This window comes from Solanum tuberosum, unplaced genomic scaffold (assembly GCF_000226075.1).
Source record: "Solanum tuberosum cultivar DM 1-3 516 R44 unplaced genomic scaffold, SolTub_3.0 scf00552, whole genome shotgun sequence".
Classification (NCBI taxonomy): Eukaryota; Viridiplantae; Streptophyta; class Magnoliopsida; order Solanales; family Solanaceae; genus Solanum; species Solanum tuberosum.
Window position 1 is genome coordinate 266,407 of NW_006239481.1, and position 23,970 is coordinate 290,376.

Here is a 23,970-nt window from a genome sequence, read left to right on the forward strand (position 1 = left end):
TTCGGTTTGGTTATTCGGTTATGTCAATAATTAATAACATATATAACCTATAACCAAAGTAATAATATTTAATCCCTTAAATATTCTTTCTAATATAAATCATAAGTAAAACTTAAAACGCAATACTTATAAGTATACCTATTATAGATGTAATTCAAACATAAAATATAAACGTAATCATCATGAAAGACAATAACCAAAAAGGGACAAAAGTGGTTAACTCTAACTTAATTCTAAACCTAATTTTTTCGGTTTTTATTTTTTAAAATCCGAAACCAAACCAAAAACCCAAATAAAGTAATTTATTAATCCAAAACCAATCCGAAAATCCAAAAAACCAATCTAAATAAAAATTCGGTTTGAATTGATTTAGTTATTCGGTTTAATCCGAATAGTACACACCCCTAATTTGCACAGTTATTGTGGCATTTATCTTTTATATATTTCGAATTAGACATGTAAGTCAAGTTATCGACTAAAAAAAACAACAAATTTGGGTCACTGTTTGTCACTCTTTGACCAAATGTTGAAAGTTTACACGACTAAAATAATATAAATATATTATTATTTCATATATTAAGGTTTAAGGAACACTATTTTGTGTACACTAAGCAAACATGTGTGCCAACTTGCCAACGAGTGAAATCCATTATAAATATTTTTCTCACGTTACAACAGCAGATATCAACACCAAAAATATGTAAAAAAAAACACAAGATCCATAAGGGAATAATATTTTTAAAAATCTAAATTGTAAGTGGGAATGAATAATAAATATAATAACAATTCTCGTCATTTTAGGGCATAATAATTTTTAGAATAGGAATATATTAAAGGAATCCACATAACTAAAACACCATATAATATCCATTAGGATAGAGTGAGACCACCCTTGAACTTTCCACTTCTTTTGGTTTCCCACATTATTAATCCAGTACCTATTTTGAAGTCTGATTAATTCAGATTCGCACGAAAAAGCTTTACTTTGGCAGTGAGCTTATTTAATCTACATTCACACTAAAAAGCTTTACTTTGCTAGGTAAATCTTTCTCTATCTAATCGATTTCATTTTCCATTGCTCAAAACCCGAAAAATCTGATTAAAAATAAAGAGTACCGACTACTCCATTACCACCTTTGGTGGTATGTAGTCTGTCAACTCATCTTCTGGGAATGGATAACTCATACTATAATAAATTAATAATTCATCACATTCATATTGGACTCTCCTGCCCAACTTGCAATTATTTTTATTTATTTTAGAAATTGCTCGTGACCATTCCTTGGACCCTATTCAATGCGCGTTCTGTACACAAATTTGTCATTCTTGTTGTTACATTATCATCTTTCCTTCTTTTCAATTTATTTTTCATTCATCATTTTTGGTTTGTTTATTAGAGTAATGATTCTCTTCATTCATGACTTTTAAGTACCTGCCCACTAACACACTAGCACGAAAAAAAAAGTGACTATTGAAAGTATTTGAAACGTGCACCCATGGGTGTAGCCTAATGGTCAGTAAAGTGGTTGAGAGCCCTTTAGGTCTCAGGTTCAAATCTCAGCGGAGACAAAAAACACTAGGTAATCTTTCCATCTATTCTAACCTTGGTGGGCATGGTTACGTGGTACCTGTTGCTAGTGGGAGGTGGCAGGTATCCCATGGAACTAGTCGAGGTGCGTGAAAGCTGGCATAGACATCACCGTAATAAAAAGAAGTATTTGAAACCTATACAAAACCATTAGTTACAGCCTGTTGGCACTTTATCAAGTACATGGTTCATCTAACAATTTAAGTTGTATCAAAGTGAAGTTACCCCTTTCCTCACAATTCTATCTAGCTTGCCCAACTCTGCTCTTGCTTCAGAAACCAATTTCCCTTATAATAAAAAAATAACAAACTGAACTTAACTTCTAGGATACTTCAGTGATCTGTCCATGTGCTACTTCTAGAACAGCCGGAAAAAAAAAACAGTTGGCTCAATGTAATGTGAATGCACAACTTGAGTTTACTATCTATTAGGTGGTCAGAAAGATTTGACATTTTTTATGTACTCCTAGGTTTCGAGTAGGAGACGAAATTCTTGTTGTCTTTTCTTGTGTGGGGGTACATACAACTTGTTCTTTAACACGGAGCATCCTAGATTAGAGGCATGCTTGGTATTTTGTAACAAATTCATAGAATGCAAGTCATTTTCCTTGGTGTGAATGGATGACTAGTTGACTGCCACTGAAAGCAGTGATTCACTGTACGATTCACTAAGAAATGTGTATAAAGGCTTCATTGTCAGCATAAGTTTTTTCAGTGAGTGAAGCTTCTTTCTTTTGAAACAATGATGTCAAAGACAGTTGTATATGCATTAGCCATATTTTCTATTACCTTTCTCATACCTCTGTCATCTGGGCAACATCCAAGCTTTGAAGTTGAAGTTGCTGCTTTGAAAGCTTTCAAGAGCTCAATCTCTGACGACCCTTTCGGTGCACTTGTGGATTGGACGGATGCAAATCACCATTGCAACTGGTCTGGAATCATATGTGATCCTTCTTCAAGCCATGTCATCAACATTTCGCTTATTGAGACGCAGCTCAAAGGCGAAATTTCTCCGTTTCTAGGAAACCTCTCCAAACTCCAGGTTCTTGATCTAACTTTGAATTCATTTACTGGAAATATCCCACCCCAGCTGGGGTATTGCACAGACCTGGTTGAGCTCGTTTTTTACCAAAACTCTCTTTTTGGTGAAATTCCTGCCGAGCTGGGAAACCTAAAAAAACTGCAGTATATAGATTTTGGAAATAACTTTCTAAATGGGAGTATACCTGATAGTATATGCAACTGCACTGAATTGTCGTTAGTAGGCTTCATCAACAACAATCTCACAGGCAAATTACCGTCTGAAATTGGTAAGTTGGCCAATCTTCAGTTGTTTGTAGCTTATACAAACAATTTGGTTGGTTCTATTCCTACCTCCATTGGAATGCTTACAGCTTTGCAAACCCTTGATCTGAGCGAAAACCAGTTATCTGGACCTATACCATCAGCAATTGGCAACTTGTCAAGTTTAGGAATTCTTCAGTTACATCTCAACTCTCTTTCTGGGAAAATCCCATCTGAACTTGGCCTCTGTATCAATCTTTTTACCTTGAACATGTATACTAATCAATTTACTGGAAGCATACCTCCTGAGCTTGGAAATTTAGAAAACTTGCAAGTGCTCAGATTGCATAACAATAAGTTGAACTCCAGTATACCTGCCTCAATATTCCACCTGAAGTCATTAACTCATTTAGGACTCTCACAGAATGAACTAACTGGTAATATTCCTCCCGAGTTGGGATCTTTAACGTCACTAGAAGTGCTTACCCTTCACTCAAATAGGTTATCGGGGGAGATCCCATCAACTATAACAAACCTGGCAAACTTGACATATTTGTCTTTGGGCTTTAATTTATTGACTGGATCACTTCCATCGGAATTTGGGTTACTCTATAATCTGAAAAATCTAACTGCAAATGATAACCTCCTGGAAGGATCTATTCCATCGAGCATAACAAATTGTTCTCATCTTCTTGTTTTAACCCTCGCTTATAATAGAATAGCGGGGAAAATACCAAATGGGTTGGGGCAATTGTCCAATCTTACATTTTTGTCTTTGGGATCAAACAAAATGATGGGGGAGATTCCTGATGATCTCTTCAACTGTTCAATGCTTGAAATTCTAGATCTGAGTGATAACAATTTCAGCGGGAAACTCAAATCAATGATTGGCAGACTCTCTAAACTTCGAGTTTTAAGAGCTCGTACTAATTCATTTCTTGGGCCAATCCCACCAGAGATTGGTAAACTGAGTCAACTCGTGGATTTAGTGCTTCACGAAAACAGTTTCTCAGGTGCGATACCACCAGAAATTTCAATGCTTTCAAACCTTCAGGGTCTTTTGCTATCTGACAACAAGCTGGAAGGTGAACTTCCTGTGCAGCTTTTTGAGCTCAAACAGCTCAATGAACTCCGGCTGAAGAACAATAATTTCTTTGGTCCACTACCGCAACATATATCCAAACTAGAATCACTGTCGCTCATGGATCTGAGTGGAAATAAGCTTAATGGCACAATCCCAGAGAGCATGGCGAGCCTCCGCAGATTGATGACCGTAGATCTTTCACACAACCTTCTTACCGGAACTATTCCCAGAGCAGTACTTGCCAGCATGAGAAGTATGCAACTTTACTTGAACGTTTCCAGCAATTTGTTGCACGGAGAGATCCCAGATGAGATAGGCGTGTTAGAAATGGTTCAAGAGATTGACATGTCAAATAATAATCTGTCAGGCAGCATTCCCAGATCCCTAGAACGCTGCAAAAACTTATTTTCACTGGACCTATCAGGAAACATGCTCTCTGGTCCTGCTCCAGGTGAAATTTTCACCAAATTAAGAGAGCTTGTGTTCTTGAACCTCTCAAGGAACAGATTAGAAGGTAGTCTTCCTGAAATAGCAGGATTATCACATCTTCGCTCTCTTGATGTTTCACAAAACAAGTTCAATGGAATCATTCCCGAGAGATTTGCCAATATGACTGCATTGAAATATCTCAACCTTTCTTTCAACCAACTTGAAGGTCACATTCCAAAGGGGGGTGTATTCAACAATATAAGGTCGGAGGATTTACTGGGAAATCCATCTCTATGTGGAACAAAGTTTCTCAGTCCATGCAACATAAAAAGAAACCGAACAAGTTCTCATGGTTTTTCCAAGAAAACCTGGATCATACTTGCAGCACTTGGATCTGTTTTCAGTCTCATTCTTCTTGTCCTGGGAATAATTTTATTTCATCGGTACATGAAGAAGAAGAAAAAAGTGAATGACGCGGAGGATACAAATCCAAAGTATACCGCAGCATTGAGCCTCCAGAGATTTTATCAAAAGGATTTGGAACATGCTACCAATAATTTCAGTCCGGAAAACATTATTGGAGCCAGCAGTTTAAGTACTGTGTACAAAGGTACACTGGAAGATGGGAAGATTGTAGCAGTTAAGAAGCTGAATCACCAGTTCTCAGCAGAATCTGGTAAATGCTTTGATAGGGAAGTCAAGACTCTGAGCCAACTCAGACACAGGAACCTAGTTAAGGTGCTAGGTTACGCTTGGGAAAGCAAGAAGCTAAGGGCTTTAGTTTTAGAATACATGGAGAATGGGAACTTGGACAACATGATTTATGGTCAAGTGGAGGATGACTGGACGTTGTCCAATAGGATTGATATTTTAGTTTCAGTTGCAAGTGGACTGTCATACCTGCATTCAGGCTATGATTTTCCAATAGTGCACTGCGACATGAAGCCTTCAAATATTCTTCTGGATAAAAATATGGAAGCACATGTGAGTGACTTTGGGACAGCTAGGATGTTGGGTATTCATCTCCAGGATGGGAGCAGCATATCATCAGCATCCGCATTTGAAGGAACTATTGGTTACATGGCGCCAGGTAATAATTCTTACAACTTCTTGACCCACACTTTACTAACTAGATTATGTGTTACAATAGCATGAATACAAGATGTCTACAATGTAAACGAGCTTATATGGGTACCACAAATAATATTTTGTCAATGGTGAATGTTTCAAATACATTCCATTTTAGCATCATTCAGTAGTAACATCACTTCTGTCAATCACAATATGCAGCACAGCAGATTTTTTTTTCCTTTCAATCACAAAATACTGATTTAACTTTTATGTGGAAGAATAGACAAGCAAGTAAATGATGCAATGTTTAGAACATATAATCTGTAAAGTATTATTTTAAATGATAATGTCAGTTTTAATCTATCCAAAAATCTAGCGCCAGCTTTTACATGCTCCTAATTTAATTTGAGACCTCACTTACATGAAATGTTATCTATGCAACAGAGTTTGCATATATGAGGAAAGTGACCACAAAAGTAGATGTATTCAGCTTTGGTGTCATTGTGATGGAGATCATTACAAAAAGAAGGCCAACAAGTCTTACCGGAGCAGATGAATTACCAATGACTTTGCATCAAATTGTTCAGAATGCCCTTGCGAATGGCATAAACAAGCTAGTTCAGATTGTGGATCCTAATCTAGCTTCATATGTCTCCAAGAAACAGGATGTACTAGAGGGACTTCTTAACTTGGCTTTGTCCTGCACCTCTGCTGATCCTGAAGATAGACCTGACATGGAACAAGTTCTGTCTTCTCTTTCAAAGCTAAGTAAGATGGACTGCATGCCTTCACATTTGGTAAAAGATTAAATTTGATGTAGAAGAAGCTGGAATATCATCACTCTTAAAGTGAACCACCACCAAGTTTCTCATGGGGCTAATGGAACTAGTTCATAACTTAAAATGTATTTACTATTTAAATAAATTTTCCGTATTTCAAGCCATAAATGATCTCTCGAGTATTCCTGCTTTACTAGAGAGATATAATGGAACTGTCCCGTCAGATTATTTTGAAGTTGACATGCATCATGAAAATGAACAAAATATTCAACAATACTTCACATTAATTACAACTAAGGAGCAAAAAGCTAGATCTTTACGAAGTTCTCTAGTGACATGTAATAGAGTTAGTGAGCAAGCAGTTGATTGCAAACCAAAGTGCTAATGTAGTCTGTCACTAAAGATTATCTACAGCAAATGAGTACACTTACGAACACACATATATAGAAGTGAAACTGAGGAAAACTCAATAAGGGCTTTAATAAGCCTACAATCATCCATCATATTTTACCTTGAAATATGCATTCTAGAAATTTATTTACTAGAGAGGGAACACGCAACCTCATCTATTGGTGGATCATTATGCAAGAACTCGTCAATGGTAGAGGGAAACTCAAAGCTTCCAACACCATCAAAAACCTCTGAATGAATAAGAGAAGCTTTGCCTAAAAGCAGATGAGCTAACCTAAATGATTCTCTTCTCTCTCCATTACTCCTATCCAGAAAATGCTCAATCCAACCTTCTAACCTCTCCACTTCTTTTTCACTTTTTGGCCCTTTAACCCCAACAATGTTTCCATAAAATGCATCATCACAGCCCAAATCCACTTCCACACTTTTGGTTCCTCCCCTTTTACTGTCCGATATACCCAATAGCTGCATCAACAGTTCAATGTCATCAACCCCATCACCACCAGTTTCAACTGTACCAACTCTTTCTTGAACTTGTGTAGGGTTTATCTGAGGTGGGGTTTCTTGGGCAAGTGGGGAATTAGAGAGAAATTGAAGTGGGGTTTCACTTTCTTTGAGGTTTGTGTAGCTGGTGATGGAGTCAACAGGGGTCTCACTCTCATCACAGTTAAGGTATAATGGGCTGATCATAGACTGGGTCGGTGTGTCGACGGCTTCTTGTTGTGTTGGTTCATCAAGTTTCAATCTTTTCTCCAATTGTTTGAGAGAAGAGAAGAAATTTGAGTGTGGAGAAGGTCTTTGCATGTTTGGGAGGAAATCAGAATGAATGATTTGGGGGTTTAGGGTTTTAGCTGTGAGTAAAGAAGGGATTAAGAAAAAAGAGCGCCAATTGGTGAGAAAAAACAGTTGAATAAACGGCTGAATAGCTACAATATTGCTCTACGTCTCCGTGAGTTGTGGTGAAATAGTTGAATTCGAGCCCCCAATGAAATAAATCTGTTTGCAAGCATTGCCCCTGCTGTATTAGCAGGCTCTAATATTAGAGTTGATAATTTCCTTATTATTTATTTTATAACTAGTAAAATTATTCGCGTTTTGTGCGGGAATTTAATATCACAAAATTTATAAAATAATATTTAAAACATATCAGTCATTAAAAAAAAATCACTATATTATCTTATATACAAGATTACGTAGTAACGAACATTAATAATGTAAGGGAAAATGATAATTATAACATTTTATCATTTATCCTTCAATCAATCATCCTTTTGCCTCCGGGAAGTGTTACTATTTGATATTTTTGGAAAATTAAATGAACATCAATATGAGATATTAAATTTTAATTGTGCAGAAGAAGAAGAAATTCAAAATTTCCGTTGTTTTAAAATGAGAAAAAATCCCTCTATTCATAGACAACAAATGGTAGTGTGAACAAATACTTATTGTGCCTTATCGAAAATGTCACAACTCTTTGGAAAAGTTACAACCCTTCGGAAAGATCACAACCTTTCATAAAAATAACATTTTTTCATAAAAGTCGCAACTCTTTATAAAAGTCACAATTTTTCACAGAAGACACATTTTTTCATGAAAGTGGAGGGCTATTTTGAAAATAAATAAATTTAAAAGGAAATTCTAACTTGTGGTGGCGCCACGTAGGCGGACCTATGGTTATATATATCGAAGGAATTAGTTTTCTCAAATTTATTTTTGGAGGACAATAAAGGATTGAATAACATATGTTGTGATTTGTGAACATGGATAGTCCAAATAGTGCTTATGGTTATGGACAAGTAGTCCAGCCAAACTGTTGGGCCTGTGGTACGAAACTAAAGGGACAATTAATCAAAATGGCCAATTGGTGATAATTCTCTCTTCTAGCATCTTCAAAGCTCAAATTTTAAAATTAATATGCCGCAAACGTGGATCACTTTGAATAAATAGTATACCAAAAGACTCAAAACATTGAGATAAATTCATATCTAAAATTTGAGATTGTTTAGAGGAAATTTGAAATGGTTGAGATTGAGAAAATAATTGGTCTACAATATATACTTCATTGTCTCAACAATGTATATAGATGTATATATCTCTCTCTAATATATAGTTATACATCATTCATACATGAGTATACACTATTTATACAATATCGATACATTACATATACATTTGTTGATTTTTTGTTGTTGTCCGTACATATATTGCTAATTTTGGGTTATTTTATTAATGTAAATGAAAACTTGGCTACATTTGAAACTACTTTTTATTTTACCCAAAACTAAAAATCTGAAAAAGAAATTTTTTCGCAGGAACGGTTGGTTTATTAGGTCTGCTCACACCTATATTGATTCATCACTCAATTTGATCTAAGTGATCTTTGGACGAAATGTATCATAATTCTTTTATTGAATCATTATTTTTTAACCTTCTAAACTCGCCCTGTTCATTTGAAGCTCCTTATAATTTTCTTCCAATTTTAAATTGCATGAAGTTGTTTATCTCGCTATGCTTATTTAATTTCTTGGTAAATAACAAAATTATCCTTATGTTATTGCGTTATTCCAAGTTTTAGCCCTTATGTTATTCATTTGAGCACAATAAACCTTTGATTAACAAAAACATGTGATATTGGTTTTTTAAATTAATAGAAGTTAAAAATTTAAAAGAATTAATATTTGAAAAGTTTGAAAGATCAATATCACATATTTTAATTAATTAAAAACTAAATATGCTCAGTGGTATAACGCAAAGGACTAAAGTGGATATTCACCTTTATTTTCTTGATCAACTCAAGCTAATGATATCTATTATCTAGTAGCAATATTGACTGAGATTTGGCGACTTACAACATGAGACTATAATTGGCGTGTTGACTACAAAACAAGTTAATTATGATTAGTCAAGTTTAATTATTTTCAAATAGAACCCACTTATTTGCATACTTTTTGCCACATTCATCTCTTAGAGGTCAGATAAAAATTGTGTGTACATAATCTATTCAAACATGTTGACAACTAAAAAAATGATAAATTTGGGTGGCTGTTTGTCTCTCTTTGACCTAATGTTCAAAGTATACACGAGTGAATGACAAATGATAAAATAGATTTAAACATATTACTTTATTAGTTCATATAGAAGGTTTAGGTACACTGTTAAATCAACGATGATTTCATTTTGAACAATAGTTTCAGGAATAAGACTTTATATTATTCAATCTATTAGGAACACAGGCGGATCTAAGAATTCTATTAAAAAAAGAGAGGAAAAAATACATATATTAAGTGATAATTGATCCTTGGGCGATTAACTCAACATTCAATCAAGTGTACCATTTAGCCTTATTGGAGCATGAGTGTGATTAGATAGTATTAGATCAATTCTAGAATATATGTACATAAAACGACTAGTTTGATGAAAAGATCATAGGTTCACGTGCACCATAAATAGGCTATAAATTCACCTCTGATTGGGAAATGACCACCGCTGAATGTCATCTTTCAGCTTGTCTAACTCTGCTGTTTCTCTAGAAAAGAAACAACTGAAATGAACTTATACAATATTTCTGCTCCATATGGCAGTTCTAGAAAAAATAATAGTAATAATAAAAACAGTTGACATGATGTAATGTGAATGCACTCAATTTTCAAACAATATGATCAGTTTTTGTAGGAATTTCTGACAAATTCATAGAATACAAGTCATTGTACTTAGTTTTGATGACTAGTTGACTTCTTCAACAGAAAACAGTAAGCAAATATCATTAATAATTGTATAAACTATTCATTTTCAGCTTAAGTTTGTAAAGAGAGTGAAGCTTCTTTCTTTTGAACCAATGATGTCAAAGACCACTGTATATGCATTAGCCATTTTTTTTAGTTCCTTTTTCATAGCTTTGTCCTTTGGGGAAACTCCAAGCTTGGAAGTTGAAGTTGCTGCTTTGAAAGCTTTCAAGAACTCAATCACTGATGACCCTTTTGGTGCACTTGTGGATTGGACTGATGCAAATCACATTTGCAACTGGTCTGGAATCATATGTGATCCTTCTTCAAACCATGTCATCAACATTTCGCTTATTGGGATGCAGCTCAAAGGCGAGATTTCTCCGTTTCTAGGAGACCTCTCCAAACTCCAGGTTCTTGATCTAACTTTGAATTCATTTACTGGAAATATCCCAGCCAAGCTGGGGCATTGCACTGAGCTGGTTCAGCTCATTCTTTACCGAAACTTTCTTTCTGGTGAAATTCCTACCGAGCTAGGAAACCTCAAAAACCTGCAATTATTAAATTTTGGAAATAACTCTTTGAGTGGGAGAATACCTGAGAGTATATGCAACTGCACTGAATTGTTGTTAGTAAGCCTCATCAACAACAGCCTCACAGGCAAATTACCATCTGAAATTGGTAATTTGGTCAATCTTCAATTGTTTGAAGCTTATAGAAACAATTTGGTTGGTTCTATTCCTACCTCCATTGGAATGCTGACAGCTCTGCAAACCCTTGATCTGAGCTCAAACCAGTTTTCTGGACCTATACCACCAGAAATTGGCAACTTGTCAAGTTTAGAAACTCTTCAGTTGCATCACAACTTTCTTTCTGGGAAAATCCCATCTGAACTTGGCCTCTGTATCAATCTTGTTACCTTGGACATGTATAATAACCAATTCACTGGAGGCGTACCTCCTGAGCTAGGAAATTTAGAAAATTTGCACAGGCTCAGATTGTATAACAATAAGTTGAACTCCAGTATACCTGCCTCATTGTTCCACCTGAAGTCATTAACTCATTTAGGACTCTCACATAATGAGCAAACTGGTAAAATTCCTCCTGAGTTTGGATCTTTAATGTCACTACAAGTGCTTACCCTCCACTCAAATAGGTTGTATGGGGAGATTCCATCAACTTTGACAAACCTGGCAAACTTGACATATTTGTCTTTGAGCTTTAATTTATTGACAGGATCACTTCCACCGGAACTTGGGTTACTCTATAATCTGAAGAATCTAACTGCAAGTAATAACCTCCTAGAGGGACCTATTCCATCTAGCATAACAAATTGTTCTCATCTTCGTGTTTTAACCCTCACCTTTAATAGAATAACAGGTAAAATACCAAATGGGTTGGGGAAGTTGTCCAATCTTACATTTTTGTCTTTGGGATCAAACAAAATGTTGGGGGAGATTCCTGATGATATCTTCAACTGTTCAATGCTTGAAGTTCTAGATCTGAGTGGTAATAATTTTAGCGGGAAGCTCAAACCGATGATTGGCAGACTCTCTAAACTTCGAGTTCTAAGAGCTCATAGTAATTCATTTCTTGGGCCAATCCCACCAGAGATTGGTAAACTGAGTCAACTGATAGATTTAGTGCTTCACAAAAACAGTTTCTCAGGTGTGATACCACCAGAACTTTCAAAGCTTTCAAACCTCCAGGGCCTTTCTCTGTCAGACAATAAGCTGGAAGGTGAACTTCCTGTGCAACTTTTTGAGCTTACACGCCTCTATGAACTCCTGCTGCAGAACAATAATTTCTTCGGTCCAATCCCCAATCAGATATCCAAATTAGAATCACTTTCACTCCTGGACCTGAGTGGAAATAAGCTTAACGGTACAATCCCAGAGAGCATGGTGAGCCTCCGCAGACTGACGACCTTAGATGTTTCACACAACCTTCTAACCGGAACTCTTTCCAGAGCAGTACTTGCCAGCATGAGAAGTATGCAATTTTACTTGAACGTTTCCAGCAACTTGTTGGATGGAGAGATCCCATATGAGATTGGCATGTTAGAAATGGTTCAAGGGATTGATATGTCAAACAACAATCTATCAGGCAACATTCCCAGATCCCTAGGACTCTGCAAAAACTTATTCTCACTAGACCTATCAGGAAACATGCTGTCTGGTCCTGCTCCAGGCGAAACTCTGACCAAATTAAGTGAGCTACTATTCTTGAACCTCTCAAGGAACAGATTAGAAGGCAAACTTCCTGACATGGAAGGATTGCCACATCTTCGCTCACTTGATCTTTCACAAAACAAGTTCAAGGGAATCATTCCTGAGAGATTTGCCAATATGCCTGCATTAATATATCTCAACCTTTCTTTTAACCAGCTTGAAGGTCACATTCCAAAGGGGGGTGTATTCGACAACTTAAGGTCAGCAGATTTACAGGGAAATCCATCTCTATGTGGAACAGAGTTTCTCAGTCCATGCAGCATCAAAAGAAACCAAACAAGTTCTCATGGGTTTTCCAAGAAAACCTGGATCATACTTGGGCCTGTTTTGGTTCTCATTCTTTATGTGGTGGGAATATTTTTGTATCATCTGTATATGAAGAAGCAAAAAGTGAAAGACACGGAAGATATAATTCCAAATTATACCTCAGCACTTAGCCTCCAGAGATTTTATCAAAAGGATTTGGAACATGCTACTGATAATTTCAGTCCACAAAACATTATTGGAGCCAGCAGTTTAAGTAATGTGTACAAAGGAACACTGGAAAGTGGGAAGATTGTAGCAGTTAAGAAACTGAATCTCCAGTTCTCAGCAGAAATTCGTAAATGCTTTGATAGGGAGGTCAAGACTCTGAGCCAACTCAAACACAGGAACCTGGTTAAGGTGCTCGGTTATGCTTGGGAAAGCAAGAAGCTAATGGCTGTAATTTTAGAATACATGGAGAATGGGAACTTGGACAGTTTTATTTATGGTCAAATGGCGGATGAATGGACATTGTCCAATAGGATAGACATTTTAGTTTCAGTAGCAAGTGGGCTGTCATACCTGCATTCAGGATATGATTTTCCAATAGTGCACTGTGACTTGAAGCCTTCAAATATTCTTCTGGATAAAAATATGGAAGCACATGTGAGTGACTTTGGGACAGCTAGGATGTTGGGTATTCATCACCAAGATGGGAGCAGCATATCATCAGCATCTGCATTTGAAGGAACTATTGGTTACATGGCACCAGGTAATAATTATTACAACATCACTTCTGTAAATCACAATACACAGCTTAGCAGATTTTCTTTTCCCGTCAATCACAAAATAATGATTAATTTGTATGTGGAAGAATGGACAAGCATTTAAGTGATCCAATGTTTTGAACATATAATCTGAAAAGTATTTTTTAATGATAATACCAACTTTAGTCTAACCAGAAAATGCTAGTGTCAGCTTTAGAATTTTGAATTTCTTGAACATTTTACATGCTCCTTATTTAATTTGAGACCTAACTCAAATGAAATGTTTTTCTATGAAACAGAGTTTGCATATATGAGGAAAGTGACCACAAAAGTAGATGTATTCAGCTTTGGTGTAATTGTGATGGAGATCATTACAAAAAGAAGGCCAACAAGTCTAACAGGTGCAGATAAATTACCAATGACTTTGAATCAAGTTGTTCAGAATGCCCTTGCGAATGGCATAAGCAAGCTGGTCCAGATTGTGGATCCTAATTTAGCTTCACATGTCTCCAAGAACCAGGAGATAGTAGAGGGACTTCTTAACTTGGCTTTATCCTGCACCTCTCCGGATCCTGAAGATAGACCTGACATGGAACAAGTTCTGTCTTCTCTTTCAAAGCTAAGTAAGATGGAGAGCATGCATTCACACGCTTGTTTGGTATCATCATTCTTAATATGAACCACCACCAAGTTTCCCTCGGTGGCCAATGGAACTAGTCCACAACTGAAAATGTAATTACAATTTAAATAGAACTTACGTTTTTCAAGCCATAATTATCTTTCAGGTATTCCTGCTTTACTAGAGGGGTATGGTTGAACTCTCACATTAGATTAAGTTAAAGTTGACTTGCATCATGAAATTGAAGAACTCTGTACATTAATTACAACTAAGGAACAAAAAGCTAGATCTTTACGAAGTACTCCAGTGACGTGTAATAGTCAGCGAGCAGTTGATTGCTAGACTAAAGTGCCAATGCATTCTGTTACTAGAGATTGCCTACAGGAAATGAGTACACTTTTGAACACGAATATATAGAAGTGAAATTGAGGAGAACTCAAAAAGAGGCCTTAATAAGACTACAATGATACATCATATTTTACCTTAAAATATGCATTTTAGAAATTTATTTACTATGCAAGAACTCATCAATGTAAGAGGGAAACTCAAAGCTTCCAAAACCATCAAAAATCTCCTAAGGAATAAGAGCAGCTTTGCCTAAAGGCAGATGAGCTAACCTAAATGATTCTCTTCGCTCTCCAGTACCCTTATCCAGAAAATGCTCAATCCAACCTTCTAATCTCTCCACTTCTTCTTCACTTTTTGCCCCCTTAACCCCAACAATCTTTCCATAAAATGCATCATCACAGCCCAAATCCACTTCCACCCTTTTGGATCCTTCCCTTTTACCCTCCGATAAACACAATAGCTGCATCATCAGTTTACCCTCATCAACCCCATTACCACTAGCTTCAACTATACCAACACTTTCTTGGGCAAGTGAGGAATTAGAGAGAAATTGAAGTGGGGTTTCACTTTCTTTAAGGTTTGTGTATCTGGTGATGGAGTCAGCAGGGGTCTCATCACAGTTGAGGTATAATGGGCTGATCAAAGACTGGTCGGTGTCTCAACGGCTTCTCGTTGAGATGGGTCGTCAAGTTTCAATCTTTTCTCCAATTGTTTGAGAGATGAGAAGAAATTGGAATGTGGAGAAGGTCTTTGCATTATTTTTTTAGTGAATCAGAACTTGAATTGAGTTTTTAGTTATGGAAGGTTGAAGAATGGAAAGGAAAAAAGAGCGCCAACTGCTGCAAAGGACAATTTAATCACTTTTGTTTGAAATTTTACGCCGATTTGGGATTTCTGGGTATGTTATTTAAGGTATTTTCTGAATTAATCCATATTCTCAATGTTTAAAGAGCTTTGATATCCAGGGTCAGATCCAGAGGTTCTGGTACGGGTTTACGAGAACCAAATAACTTTTGCTTATATTCTGTATGTGTTAAAAATCTGATTGTGAATAGAATTATCATTGATTTAAAAGGTTCTAGGATGACCTTTCAATACAAGTGACTTTCCTTGTGCATGTTTATAGCTTGGATCATATAGTTGCTAATAAGAGTATCCGAAAAATGGAACAGGGAGAGAACATAGCTACTGAAGTTTTGTGGAAAGTGTATTCATTTGTTTGCGTGAAACCATGCAGTACAAATGCTGATAAGAGTAAAAATATATTCAGAAAGGAGAAAAAGGAATGTGTAATATAGCCACATAGGTATAACATTGAGGATATAGACAAATGATTTCTCACATGATCACTCAACTAATATGTTAGCCATTATCTCATAAAGTCACCTTATTCTTGATTCTAATTTGTTTTTAACAAGAGTGACTTCTGAGATAATAACTATCAGTTGAGTGACACTTTGAAGGAAACCAAATTGCAGTAGAATTATCTGTTGTTCAACTGGTGGATCACAATTTGATAGCATTAGCATTTCCTGCTCATTTGGCAAATTAAAGTCCAATACCAATAACCACGACTCTGTTTCATTTAGATACATTATGCTTTGAAAAATCTAGTCCGAATTTAGATTTTTCCCAATCAGGAGTTGGCATGTATGGTGGTGGATTTTTGAAACATTTACTTGGCCAGAATATGTTGTATAAAGCACTGTTATGTTCACATGTGTCTGTTTGCCTAGGCGTAGGACCACTTGTATGAGTGGTTGAGAATATGCCTGCTACTAGAAAAATAGAAATTAGTAATGGACAAATTTCGTAGTTAAACGACAAGTGAGCAATTTAACGATGAAGTTCATAACCAGTAGAAGTTTTTTTTTTTATAGAACGATGAAAATGAACTAACATAACGGTTCATTTTTCCCCTTATTCCTTTCTATTTTACACAGAGAAGGGATTCGGGCTGTAATTACTTCAAAATGCCTGTAATAGTGGTGTTGTCTTTTACCCTGCTGGAAGAAAAATATATAAAGAATGTCCTAATGGAAAAAAGTAGAAGATACTTTAATGTAAGCTCAACAACAAAGACAGAGAGAAATCTTTGTAGCCACAGAACATTGGTTGGTCCCCCAAGTAAAAATCTTGGAAGATTTTTGGATTTGTGATTGCCAAGTGTGAATGGAGAGTAATCTTGACATCCAATGAGATCATAGATATAGATATCACTAGATAAGGACTCTTCCCTATCTTACTTACTATATATAGTGAAGTTTCAATAACTTCAGCTCATCACAACTAACTTTTACATATCAAACTAGCAACCCCCTCACTTTCCTCTCTTTATAAACCATGGCAGCTGCTACAATGGCTCTTTCTTCCCCTTCTTTTGCTGGACAGGCAGTGAAACTCTCACCCTCTGCCTCAGAAATCACTGGAAATGGAAGGATCACTATGAGAAAGGCTGTCGCCAAGTCTGCCCCATCTAGCAGCCCATGGTATGGCCCTGACCGTGTTAAGTACTTGGGCCCATTCTCTGGTGAGTCCCCAAGCTACTTGACCGGTGAATTCCCTGGTGACTACGGACCGTGTTAAGTACTTGGGCCCATTCTCTGGTGAGTCCCCAAGCTACTTGACTGGCGAATTCCCTGGTGACTATGGATGGGATACCGCTGGACTTTCAGCAGACCCTGAGACCTTTGCCAAGAACCGTGAACTTGAGGTGATCCACTGCAGATGGGCTATGCTTGGTGCTCTTGGATGTGTCTTCCCTGAGCTATTGGCCCGTAATGGTGTCAAGTTCGGTGAGGCTGTGTGGTTCAAGGCCGGATCCCAGATCTTCAGCGAGGGTGGACTTGACTACTTGGGCAACCCAAGCTTGGTCCATGCACAGAGCATCTTGGCCATCTGGGCTTGCCAAGTTGTCTTGATGGGAGCCGTTGAAGGTTACCGTATTGCTGGTGGACCTCTTGGTGAGGTTGTCGACCCACTCTACCCTGGTGGCAGCTTTGACCCATTAGGCCTTGCTGAAGACCCAGAGGCATTTGCTGAGCTCAAAGTAAAGGAGATTAAGAACGGCAGACTTGCTATGTTCTCTATGTTTGGATTCTTCGTTCAGGCCATTGTTACCGGAAAGGGTCCATTGGAGAACCTTGCTGACCACCTTGCAGACCCCGTTAACAACAACGCTTGGGCTTTCGCCACAAACTTTGTCCCCGGAAAATGAATATCATAATATAATTTTTTAATTTTGATTGTTCGATGGCCCTGTAAAGTAGTTGTGACTTACTTGATAATAGAATGGTTCTTTTTTCCATATTCCAGTGATTGTGTAGTTCTGAGTTACATTTTCCAAATCTACGAATCAAATATTGCCACTTCCATACCAAAGGGGAAATTAAAGAAAGAGAACAGAGCAAAAAGACTGAAGATACATATGAGATGTGGTAACAAGAAAAACTATAAAGCTGTTGTAAGCTTAAAACTTGAATTTTCAGACCAGAGGAACTTATGGAATTCAGTTAATTCTCGAGAAACAATACTCAAAATTAGTGTAAAGTACTAATGTTGAACAACATGATGTTATTACATGATTCCTCATTTATCTATCGAAAAGTGAGAGGAAATAAGAGGACATTGTTTCATTTCACTACCAGAACATTGAGACAGGGGAAGAAAACCAATATGTTTTGTAGTCTGAATGTAGTAAGTAATATATGAGTTTCCAGGTCCATACAGTATGTCTCCTTTGAACAAATTCATAAATTTCTTGTAAAATCCTCCTGCCTCACATGAGGTACTATCTTTAGATTAAAAGCATCCTTGACAGATCCTTCAAAACAAGGTACATAGTAATGACCAGAGCACAAAGGACATACATATGTAGTTAGAAGAAGACACAAGTACTGCTAAATATGACACTTATTGGCAACAAATTCAAGTTCCATGCACTAATAACGTAAACAATATTTACACAAATTACTTAGTAAGTAATTAAAGGTAAATCACTTGATAACATTAATCGGTAGTCTGGTAAAAAATGGGAATTGCCTACTATCACACGTTAAAATTTACTGATGTAACTTCTATTTCCCTTAACGCAGCGCAAAATTGTGATGCTGATGAATTCCAACAAATTAAAATCTTTGCTCATATTCTTCTGAACAAGCTCTTTCCAAGGCTCAGCATTGCTCATGTAGTAGTTAAGTAACACGTACTAAGCCGCATTAAATCTCTAAACCTAACAGTATTGTGAATGAGCATAAAACAATATAACCTGTGTGGCTAACATAAACAACTTTGGTAATTAAGGTCTAATATAATAAAGTTTCAATCACATTGCTTTCCAAACATAAAGATGCATTATTAAGTTCCCAAAATTTATGAATCAAGTAGTAATAAATTTCAACTTTTCCTCAAATTTCCTAAACCATAGTTCTACATTGAATGAAGTATAGTGGTGGTATGTTTTACCCTGCAGGTAGATAAAATCTAGAGAAATGCCAAGTGGATAATGATAGGGATATCATATTGTAAGCTCAACAAATCACAGGGCAGATTCCAATCCTTGTGGCAACATATGAGAGGACAATATTGGTTGTGTCCCTTGCTGGAAAATTGATGGATTGGAGATTGCTAAATGTGCATAATTGCTACAAGTAGGATCTTGATAGCCAATGAGATCATAGATATAGATTTCACTAGATAAGGACTCTTTCCCTCTTTCTTAATTCCTATATATGGTGAATTAATTCCCTTGTAACTTCATCTCATCACAGCCTTCAACAATATTTCATACCATCAAACACTCAACACTTTTCTCTTAATCTAAATCATGGCAGCTGCTACAATGGCTCTTTCTTCCCCTTCTTTTGCTGGACAGGCAGTGAAACTTTCACCATCTGCCTCAGAAATTTCTGGAAATGGAAGGATCACTATGAGAAAGGCTGTCGCCAAGTCTGCCCCATCTAGCAGCCCATGGTATGGCCCTGACCGTGTTAAGTACTTGGGCCCATTCTCTGGTGAGTCCCCAAGCTACTTGACTGGCGAATTCCCTGGTGACTATGGATGGGATACCGCTGGACTTTCAGCAGACCCTGAGACCTTTGCCAAGAACCGTGAACTTGAGGTGATCCACTGCAGATGGGCAATGCTTGGTGCTCTTGGATGTGTCTTCCCTGAGCTCTTGGCCCGTAACGGTGTCAAGTTCGGCGAGGCTGTGTGGTTCAAGGCCGGATCCCAGATCTTCAGCGAGGGTGGACTTGACTACTTGGGCAACCCAAGCTTGGTCCATGCACAAAGCATCTTGGCCATTTGGGCTTGCCAAGTTGTGTTAATGGGAGCTGTTGAGGGATACCGTATTGCAGGTGGACCTCTTGGTGAGGTCGTCGACCCACTCTACCCTGGCGGCAGTTTTGACCCATTAGGTCTTGCTGATGATCCAGAGGCATTTGCTGAGCTCAAAGTAAAGGAGATTAAGAACGGCAGACTTGCTATGTTCTCTATGTTTGGATTCTTCGTTCAGGCCATTGTTACCGGAAAGGGTCCATTGGAGAACCTTGCTGACCACCTTGCAGACCCCGTTAACAACAATGCATGGGCCTTTGCCACAAACTTTGTTCCCGGAAAATGAATATCATAAAACGTTCTCTAGATATTATTGTTTGATGGCTTTGTAAAGTTTTAGTTGTGAGTTTACTTGACAATAGAATGGATTTTTCTTAGTCCTGAATTTCATTTTCCAATGATGAATGAAATACTGCAAAATTCATATTGAAGGGGAAAATTGATGACAAAGCAAAAATAACAAGACCAAAGTTACATTTGAGATGTGGTAAAAGCTTAAACCTGAATATACAGACCAGAGACTTATGGAATTCAATTAATTCTCAAGAAGAAATACTCTAACTTAGAGCCAATAATAACATTGAACAACATGATGTTATTTACTTTCATGATTCTTTATTTTTCTGTCAAGAAGTGAAAGAGGAATTAAGGGAAAACCAATGTACAATATGTTTTATAATCTGAACGTAGCAAGTAATATATGAGTTTCCAGGTCATTATACTTATGTGTAAAGTACTAATGTTGAATACCATGACGCTATTACATGATTCCTCATTTTTCTGTCGAGAAGTGAAAGAGGAAATAAGAAGACACTGTTTCATTTCGATGAAAAGTGAAAACCAATGTGGTTAATATATGAGTTTACAGGTCCTTACATTATGTGTCCTGTGAACAAATTCATAAATTTCTTGAAAAAACCATCCTTCCTAACATCTGATACCATCTTAAGATTAAAAGATCTTTGACAGATCCTTCCAAACAAGGTGCATAGTAATGACCAGAGCCAAAGGACATACTTGTATAGTTAGTTAGCAGAAGAGACATGTAATGCTATACATGACACTTATTGGCAACAAATTTAAGCTCTATACACTAATAATATAAAAAATATATACAATCAGTTTACTTATAAAGTAATTATATGGAAATCCGTTGATAAACATTACTCCAATTGGTAGTCTCGTAAAAATAGGGAACTGACCTACTGTCACATATTAAAATTTACCGATAGTGTAAAAACATCTTTACACCGTCAGTGCATATAACTTAAATCAACAATTAGTAAATTATATTTCTCTCAAGTCTTAACACAGCCAATATATTGTGATGCTGATGAATTCAAATAAATTAAATTTTTTGCTCATGTTCGTCTGAACAAGCTCTTTCCAAGTTTCAGCATTGCTCATCTAGCAGTTAAGTACAGGTACTAAGCCACATTAAATCTCTAAAAATGAATTAACATTGTCTTGAATGAGCTTAAAACAAGATAGCATGTGTGGCTAACATAAACAACTTTGTCAATTGAGGTCTAATATATTAATAAAGTTTCAATCGCATTGTTTTCCATACATAAACATGCATTATTAATTTCCCACAATTTATGCATCAAGTGGTAATAAATTTCAACTTCTCCTCAAATTTCCTAAACCATAGTTCTACATCTTTTACCCTGCAGGTAGACAAAATCTATAGAAATGGCAAGTGGATAATGATAGGTATATCATAATGTAAGCTCAACAAATCACAGGGCAGAGTTCAATCCTTGTGACCACATATGATAGGACAATATTGAATGTGTCCCTTCTTGGAAAATTGATGGATTGGAGATTCAAGTGTGCATTAATTGCCACATATGGGATCTTGATACCCAATGAGATCATAGATATATATATCACTAGATAAGAAGATTCTTTCTCTCTAATTACCTCCTATATATTCTGAACCCCAACTAACTTCAGCTTCATCACAACCAACTTTGAGATTTCAAACACCCATCACTTTTCTCTTGTTATAAACCATGGCAGCTTCCACAATGGCTCTTTCTTCCCCTTCTTTTGCTGGACAGGCAGTGAAACTCTCACCCTCTGCCTCAGAAATCACTGGAAATGGAAGGATCACTATGAGAAAGGCTGTCGCCAAGTCTGCTCCATCTAGCAGCCCATGGTATGGACCAGACCGTGTTAAGTACTTAGGCCCATTCTCTGGTGAGTCCCCAAGCTACTTGACCGGTGAATTCCCTGGTGACTACGGCTGGGATACTGCTGGACTTTCAGCAGACCCTGAAACCTTTGCCAAGAACCGTGAACTCGAGGTGATCCATTGCAGATGGGCTATGCTTGGTGCTCTTGGATGTGTCTTCCCTGAGCTCTTGGCCCGTAACGGTGTCAAGTTTGGTGAGGCTGTGTGGTTCAAAGCTGGATCCCAGATCTTCAGCGAGGGTGGACTTGACTACTTGGGCAACCCAAGCTTGGTCCATGCACAAAGCATCTTGGCCATTTGGGCTTGCCAAGTTGTGTTGATGGGAGCCGTTGAGGGATACCGTATTGCTGGTGGACCGCTTGGTGAGGTTGTCGACCCACTCTACCCTGGTGGCAGCTTTGACCCATTAGGTCTTGCTGATGACCCAGAGGCATTTGCTGAGCTCAAGGTAAAGGAGATTAAGAACGGTAGACTTGCTATGTTCTCTATGTTTGGATTCTTTGTTCAAGCTATTGTCACCGGAAAGGGTCCATTGGAGAACCTTGCTGACCACCTTGCAGATCCAGTTAACAACAATGCCTGGGCCTTCGCCACAAACTTTGTTCCCGGAAAATGAATATCTTAAAATGTTCTCAAAGAATATGATTGTTTGATAGCCTTGTAAAGTTGTAATCGTGAGTTTACTAGACAATAGAATGGATTTTTCTTATATTCCAATTATGGTGTTGTCTATAAGTTTGCTTTCCAATGGCATGAATGAATCATATCAAAGGGAAAAAAAAAGATGACAGAGCAAAAACAAAAACCCAAGATACAATTGGGATGTGGTAAAAGCATAAAACTTGAACATACAGACCAGAGGAACTAATGGAATTCAATTAATTATCAACAAGAAATACTCTAATTTAGTGCCAAGAATAACATTGAACAACATTGTGTTATTTATTTACATGATTCCTTATTTTTCTGTCAAGAAGTGAAAGAGGAATTAAGAGGACATAATATTATTTCACTACTAGACCATTTACATTTCAATGATAATGGAAAACCAATGTATAGTATGTTTTGTAATCTGAAGAGAAAAAGCTCAAAATAGTCCCTTATCTTTGAGTTAATGCATGAGTTTCCAGGTCATTATACCTATGTTCCCTTAGTTTATTTAGCATGAACAAATTCATAAAGTTCTTGTGTATTTCTCCTTCGTTACATGCATATGGTACTATCTTTAGAGAAGAACATGGCACATAGCAATGACCAGAGCCAAAAGGACATAGTAAGCAGAATATACTAGTAAGCTATACATGCATGACATTTATTAGAGAGGTAATTAAGTTCTCGCTGTAAAAAATACTTAAACCATATCACTTATTAACACAGGCAGAGGTAGACTACAGCGATGAATGGAATGTCCCACATCAGTGAATGAATGAAATCCTGGCCTCCTTATAAGGCTTGGGCAATATTATTTCCTTTGAGCTAGCTTTTGGGGTTGAGTTAGGCTCAAAATCCGTTTTATACATCCAACATTAAATATGTACGACTTACACAACTAAACTTAGAATCCATTTACTAAAAACCAAGTAGTTTTGGTCCACCTCATGTATATGTAAAGAAATAAAGTTCAAATCTTGATCCATCTTTACTTATTAAGTAATTACAGGTTAATCTTTTGATAAACATTAAATGATAATATGATTAAAATGAATTCCAGCTTTTCCTCAATTTATTTAGTGAAAGGTTACATTATAGTTCTAGATTGAATGAGCTATAGTGCTGAAAGATAAAATCTGGAGAAATTACCAATGGATAACTGACAAGAGATATCAGTATTGTAAGCTCAACAAATCACAGGGTAGAG

The 23,970-nt window shown here is 36.9% G+C and overlaps 5 protein-coding genes across 5 annotated transcripts; all 5 read left to right on the plus strand.

Moving 5' to 3' along the window:
- The first annotated feature begins 1,745 nt into the window (after nucleotides 1-1,745).
- On the plus strand, nucleotides 1,746-6,521 carry LOC102593118 (LRR receptor-like serine/threonine-protein kinase FLS2). Its single transcript, XM_006365508.2, has 2 exons — nucleotides 1,746-5,474; nucleotides 5,900-6,521. Exons 1-2 carry the CDS (start codon nucleotides 2,330-2,332, stop codon nucleotides 6,262-6,264), a joined length of 3,510 nt encoding a protein of 1,169 aa, XP_006365570.1. The 5' UTR covers nucleotides 1,746-2,329; the 3' UTR covers nucleotides 6,265-6,521.
- A 3,776-nt stretch (nucleotides 6,522-10,297) lies between these two features.
- Nucleotides 10,298-14,379, plus strand: LOC102593454 (LRR receptor-like serine/threonine-protein kinase FLS2). Its single transcript, XM_006365509.2, has 2 exons — nucleotides 10,298-13,613; nucleotides 13,908-14,379. The coding sequence occupies exons 1-2, from the start codon at nucleotides 10,481-10,483 to the stop codon at nucleotides 14,285-14,287; spliced, it is 3,513 nt and encodes a 1,170-aa protein (XP_006365571.1). The 5' UTR covers nucleotides 10,298-10,480; the 3' UTR covers nucleotides 14,288-14,379.
- A 2,460-nt stretch (nucleotides 14,380-16,839) lies between these two features.
- LOC102594096 (chlorophyll a-b binding protein 1C, chloroplastic) lies at nucleotides 16,840-17,889 on the plus strand. The gene is made up of 2 exons (XM_015304491.1): nucleotides 16,840-17,105; nucleotides 17,182-17,889. The coding sequence occupies exons 1-2, from the start codon at nucleotides 16,919-16,921 to the stop codon at nucleotides 17,790-17,792; spliced, it is 798 nt and encodes a 265-aa protein (XP_015159977.1). The 5' UTR covers nucleotides 16,840-16,918; the 3' UTR covers nucleotides 17,793-17,889.
- A 1,425-nt stretch (nucleotides 17,890-19,314) lies between these two features.
- LOC102593779 (chlorophyll a-b binding protein 1C, chloroplastic) lies at nucleotides 19,315-20,297 on the plus strand. The gene has a single exon (XM_006365510.2). The coding sequence runs from the start codon at nucleotides 19,401-19,403 to the stop codon at nucleotides 20,196-20,198; it is 798 nt and encodes a 265-aa protein (XP_006365572.1). The 5' UTR covers nucleotides 19,315-19,400; the 3' UTR covers nucleotides 20,199-20,297.
- Nucleotides 20,298-21,855: 1,558 nt separating this feature from the next.
- Nucleotides 21,856-22,829, plus strand: LOC102594652 (chlorophyll a-b binding protein 1C, chloroplastic). Its single transcript, XM_015304492.1, has one exon. It carries the CDS (start codon nucleotides 21,931-21,933, stop codon nucleotides 22,726-22,728), a length of 798 nt encoding a protein of 265 aa, XP_015159978.1. The 5' UTR covers nucleotides 21,856-21,930; the 3' UTR covers nucleotides 22,729-22,829.
- Nucleotides 22,830-23,970: the final 1,141 nt, after the last annotated feature.

Coding starts and splice junctions, on each gene's coding strand:
- LOC102593118 (XM_006365508.2), top strand. CDS start 2,330: ATGATGTCAAAGACAGTTGTATATGCATTAGCCATATTTTCTATTACC. Junction 5,475..5,899: donor TATTGGTTACATGGCGCCAG/GTAATAATTCTT, acceptor TCTATGCAACAG/AGTTTGCATATATGAGGAAA.
- LOC102593454 (XM_006365509.2), top strand. CDS start 10,481: ATGATGTCAAAGACCACTGTATATGCATTAGCCATTTTTTTTAGTTCC. Junction 13,614..13,907: donor TATTGGTTACATGGCACCAG/GTAATAATTATT, acceptor TCTATGAAACAG/AGTTTGCATATATGAGGAAA.
- LOC102594096 (XM_015304491.1), top strand. CDS start 16,919: ATGGCAGCTGCTACAATGGCTCTTTCTTCCCCTTCTTTTGCTGGACAG. Junction 17,106..17,181: donor GTACTTGGGCCCATTCTCTG/GTGAGTCCCCAA, acceptor GCCCATTCTCTG/GTGAGTCCCCAAGCTACTTG.
- LOC102593779 (XM_006365510.2), top strand. CDS start 19,401: ATGGCAGCTGCTACAATGGCTCTTTCTTCCCCTTCTTTTGCTGGACAG.
- LOC102594652 (XM_015304492.1), top strand. CDS start 21,931: ATGGCAGCTTCCACAATGGCTCTTTCTTCCCCTTCTTTTGCTGGACAG.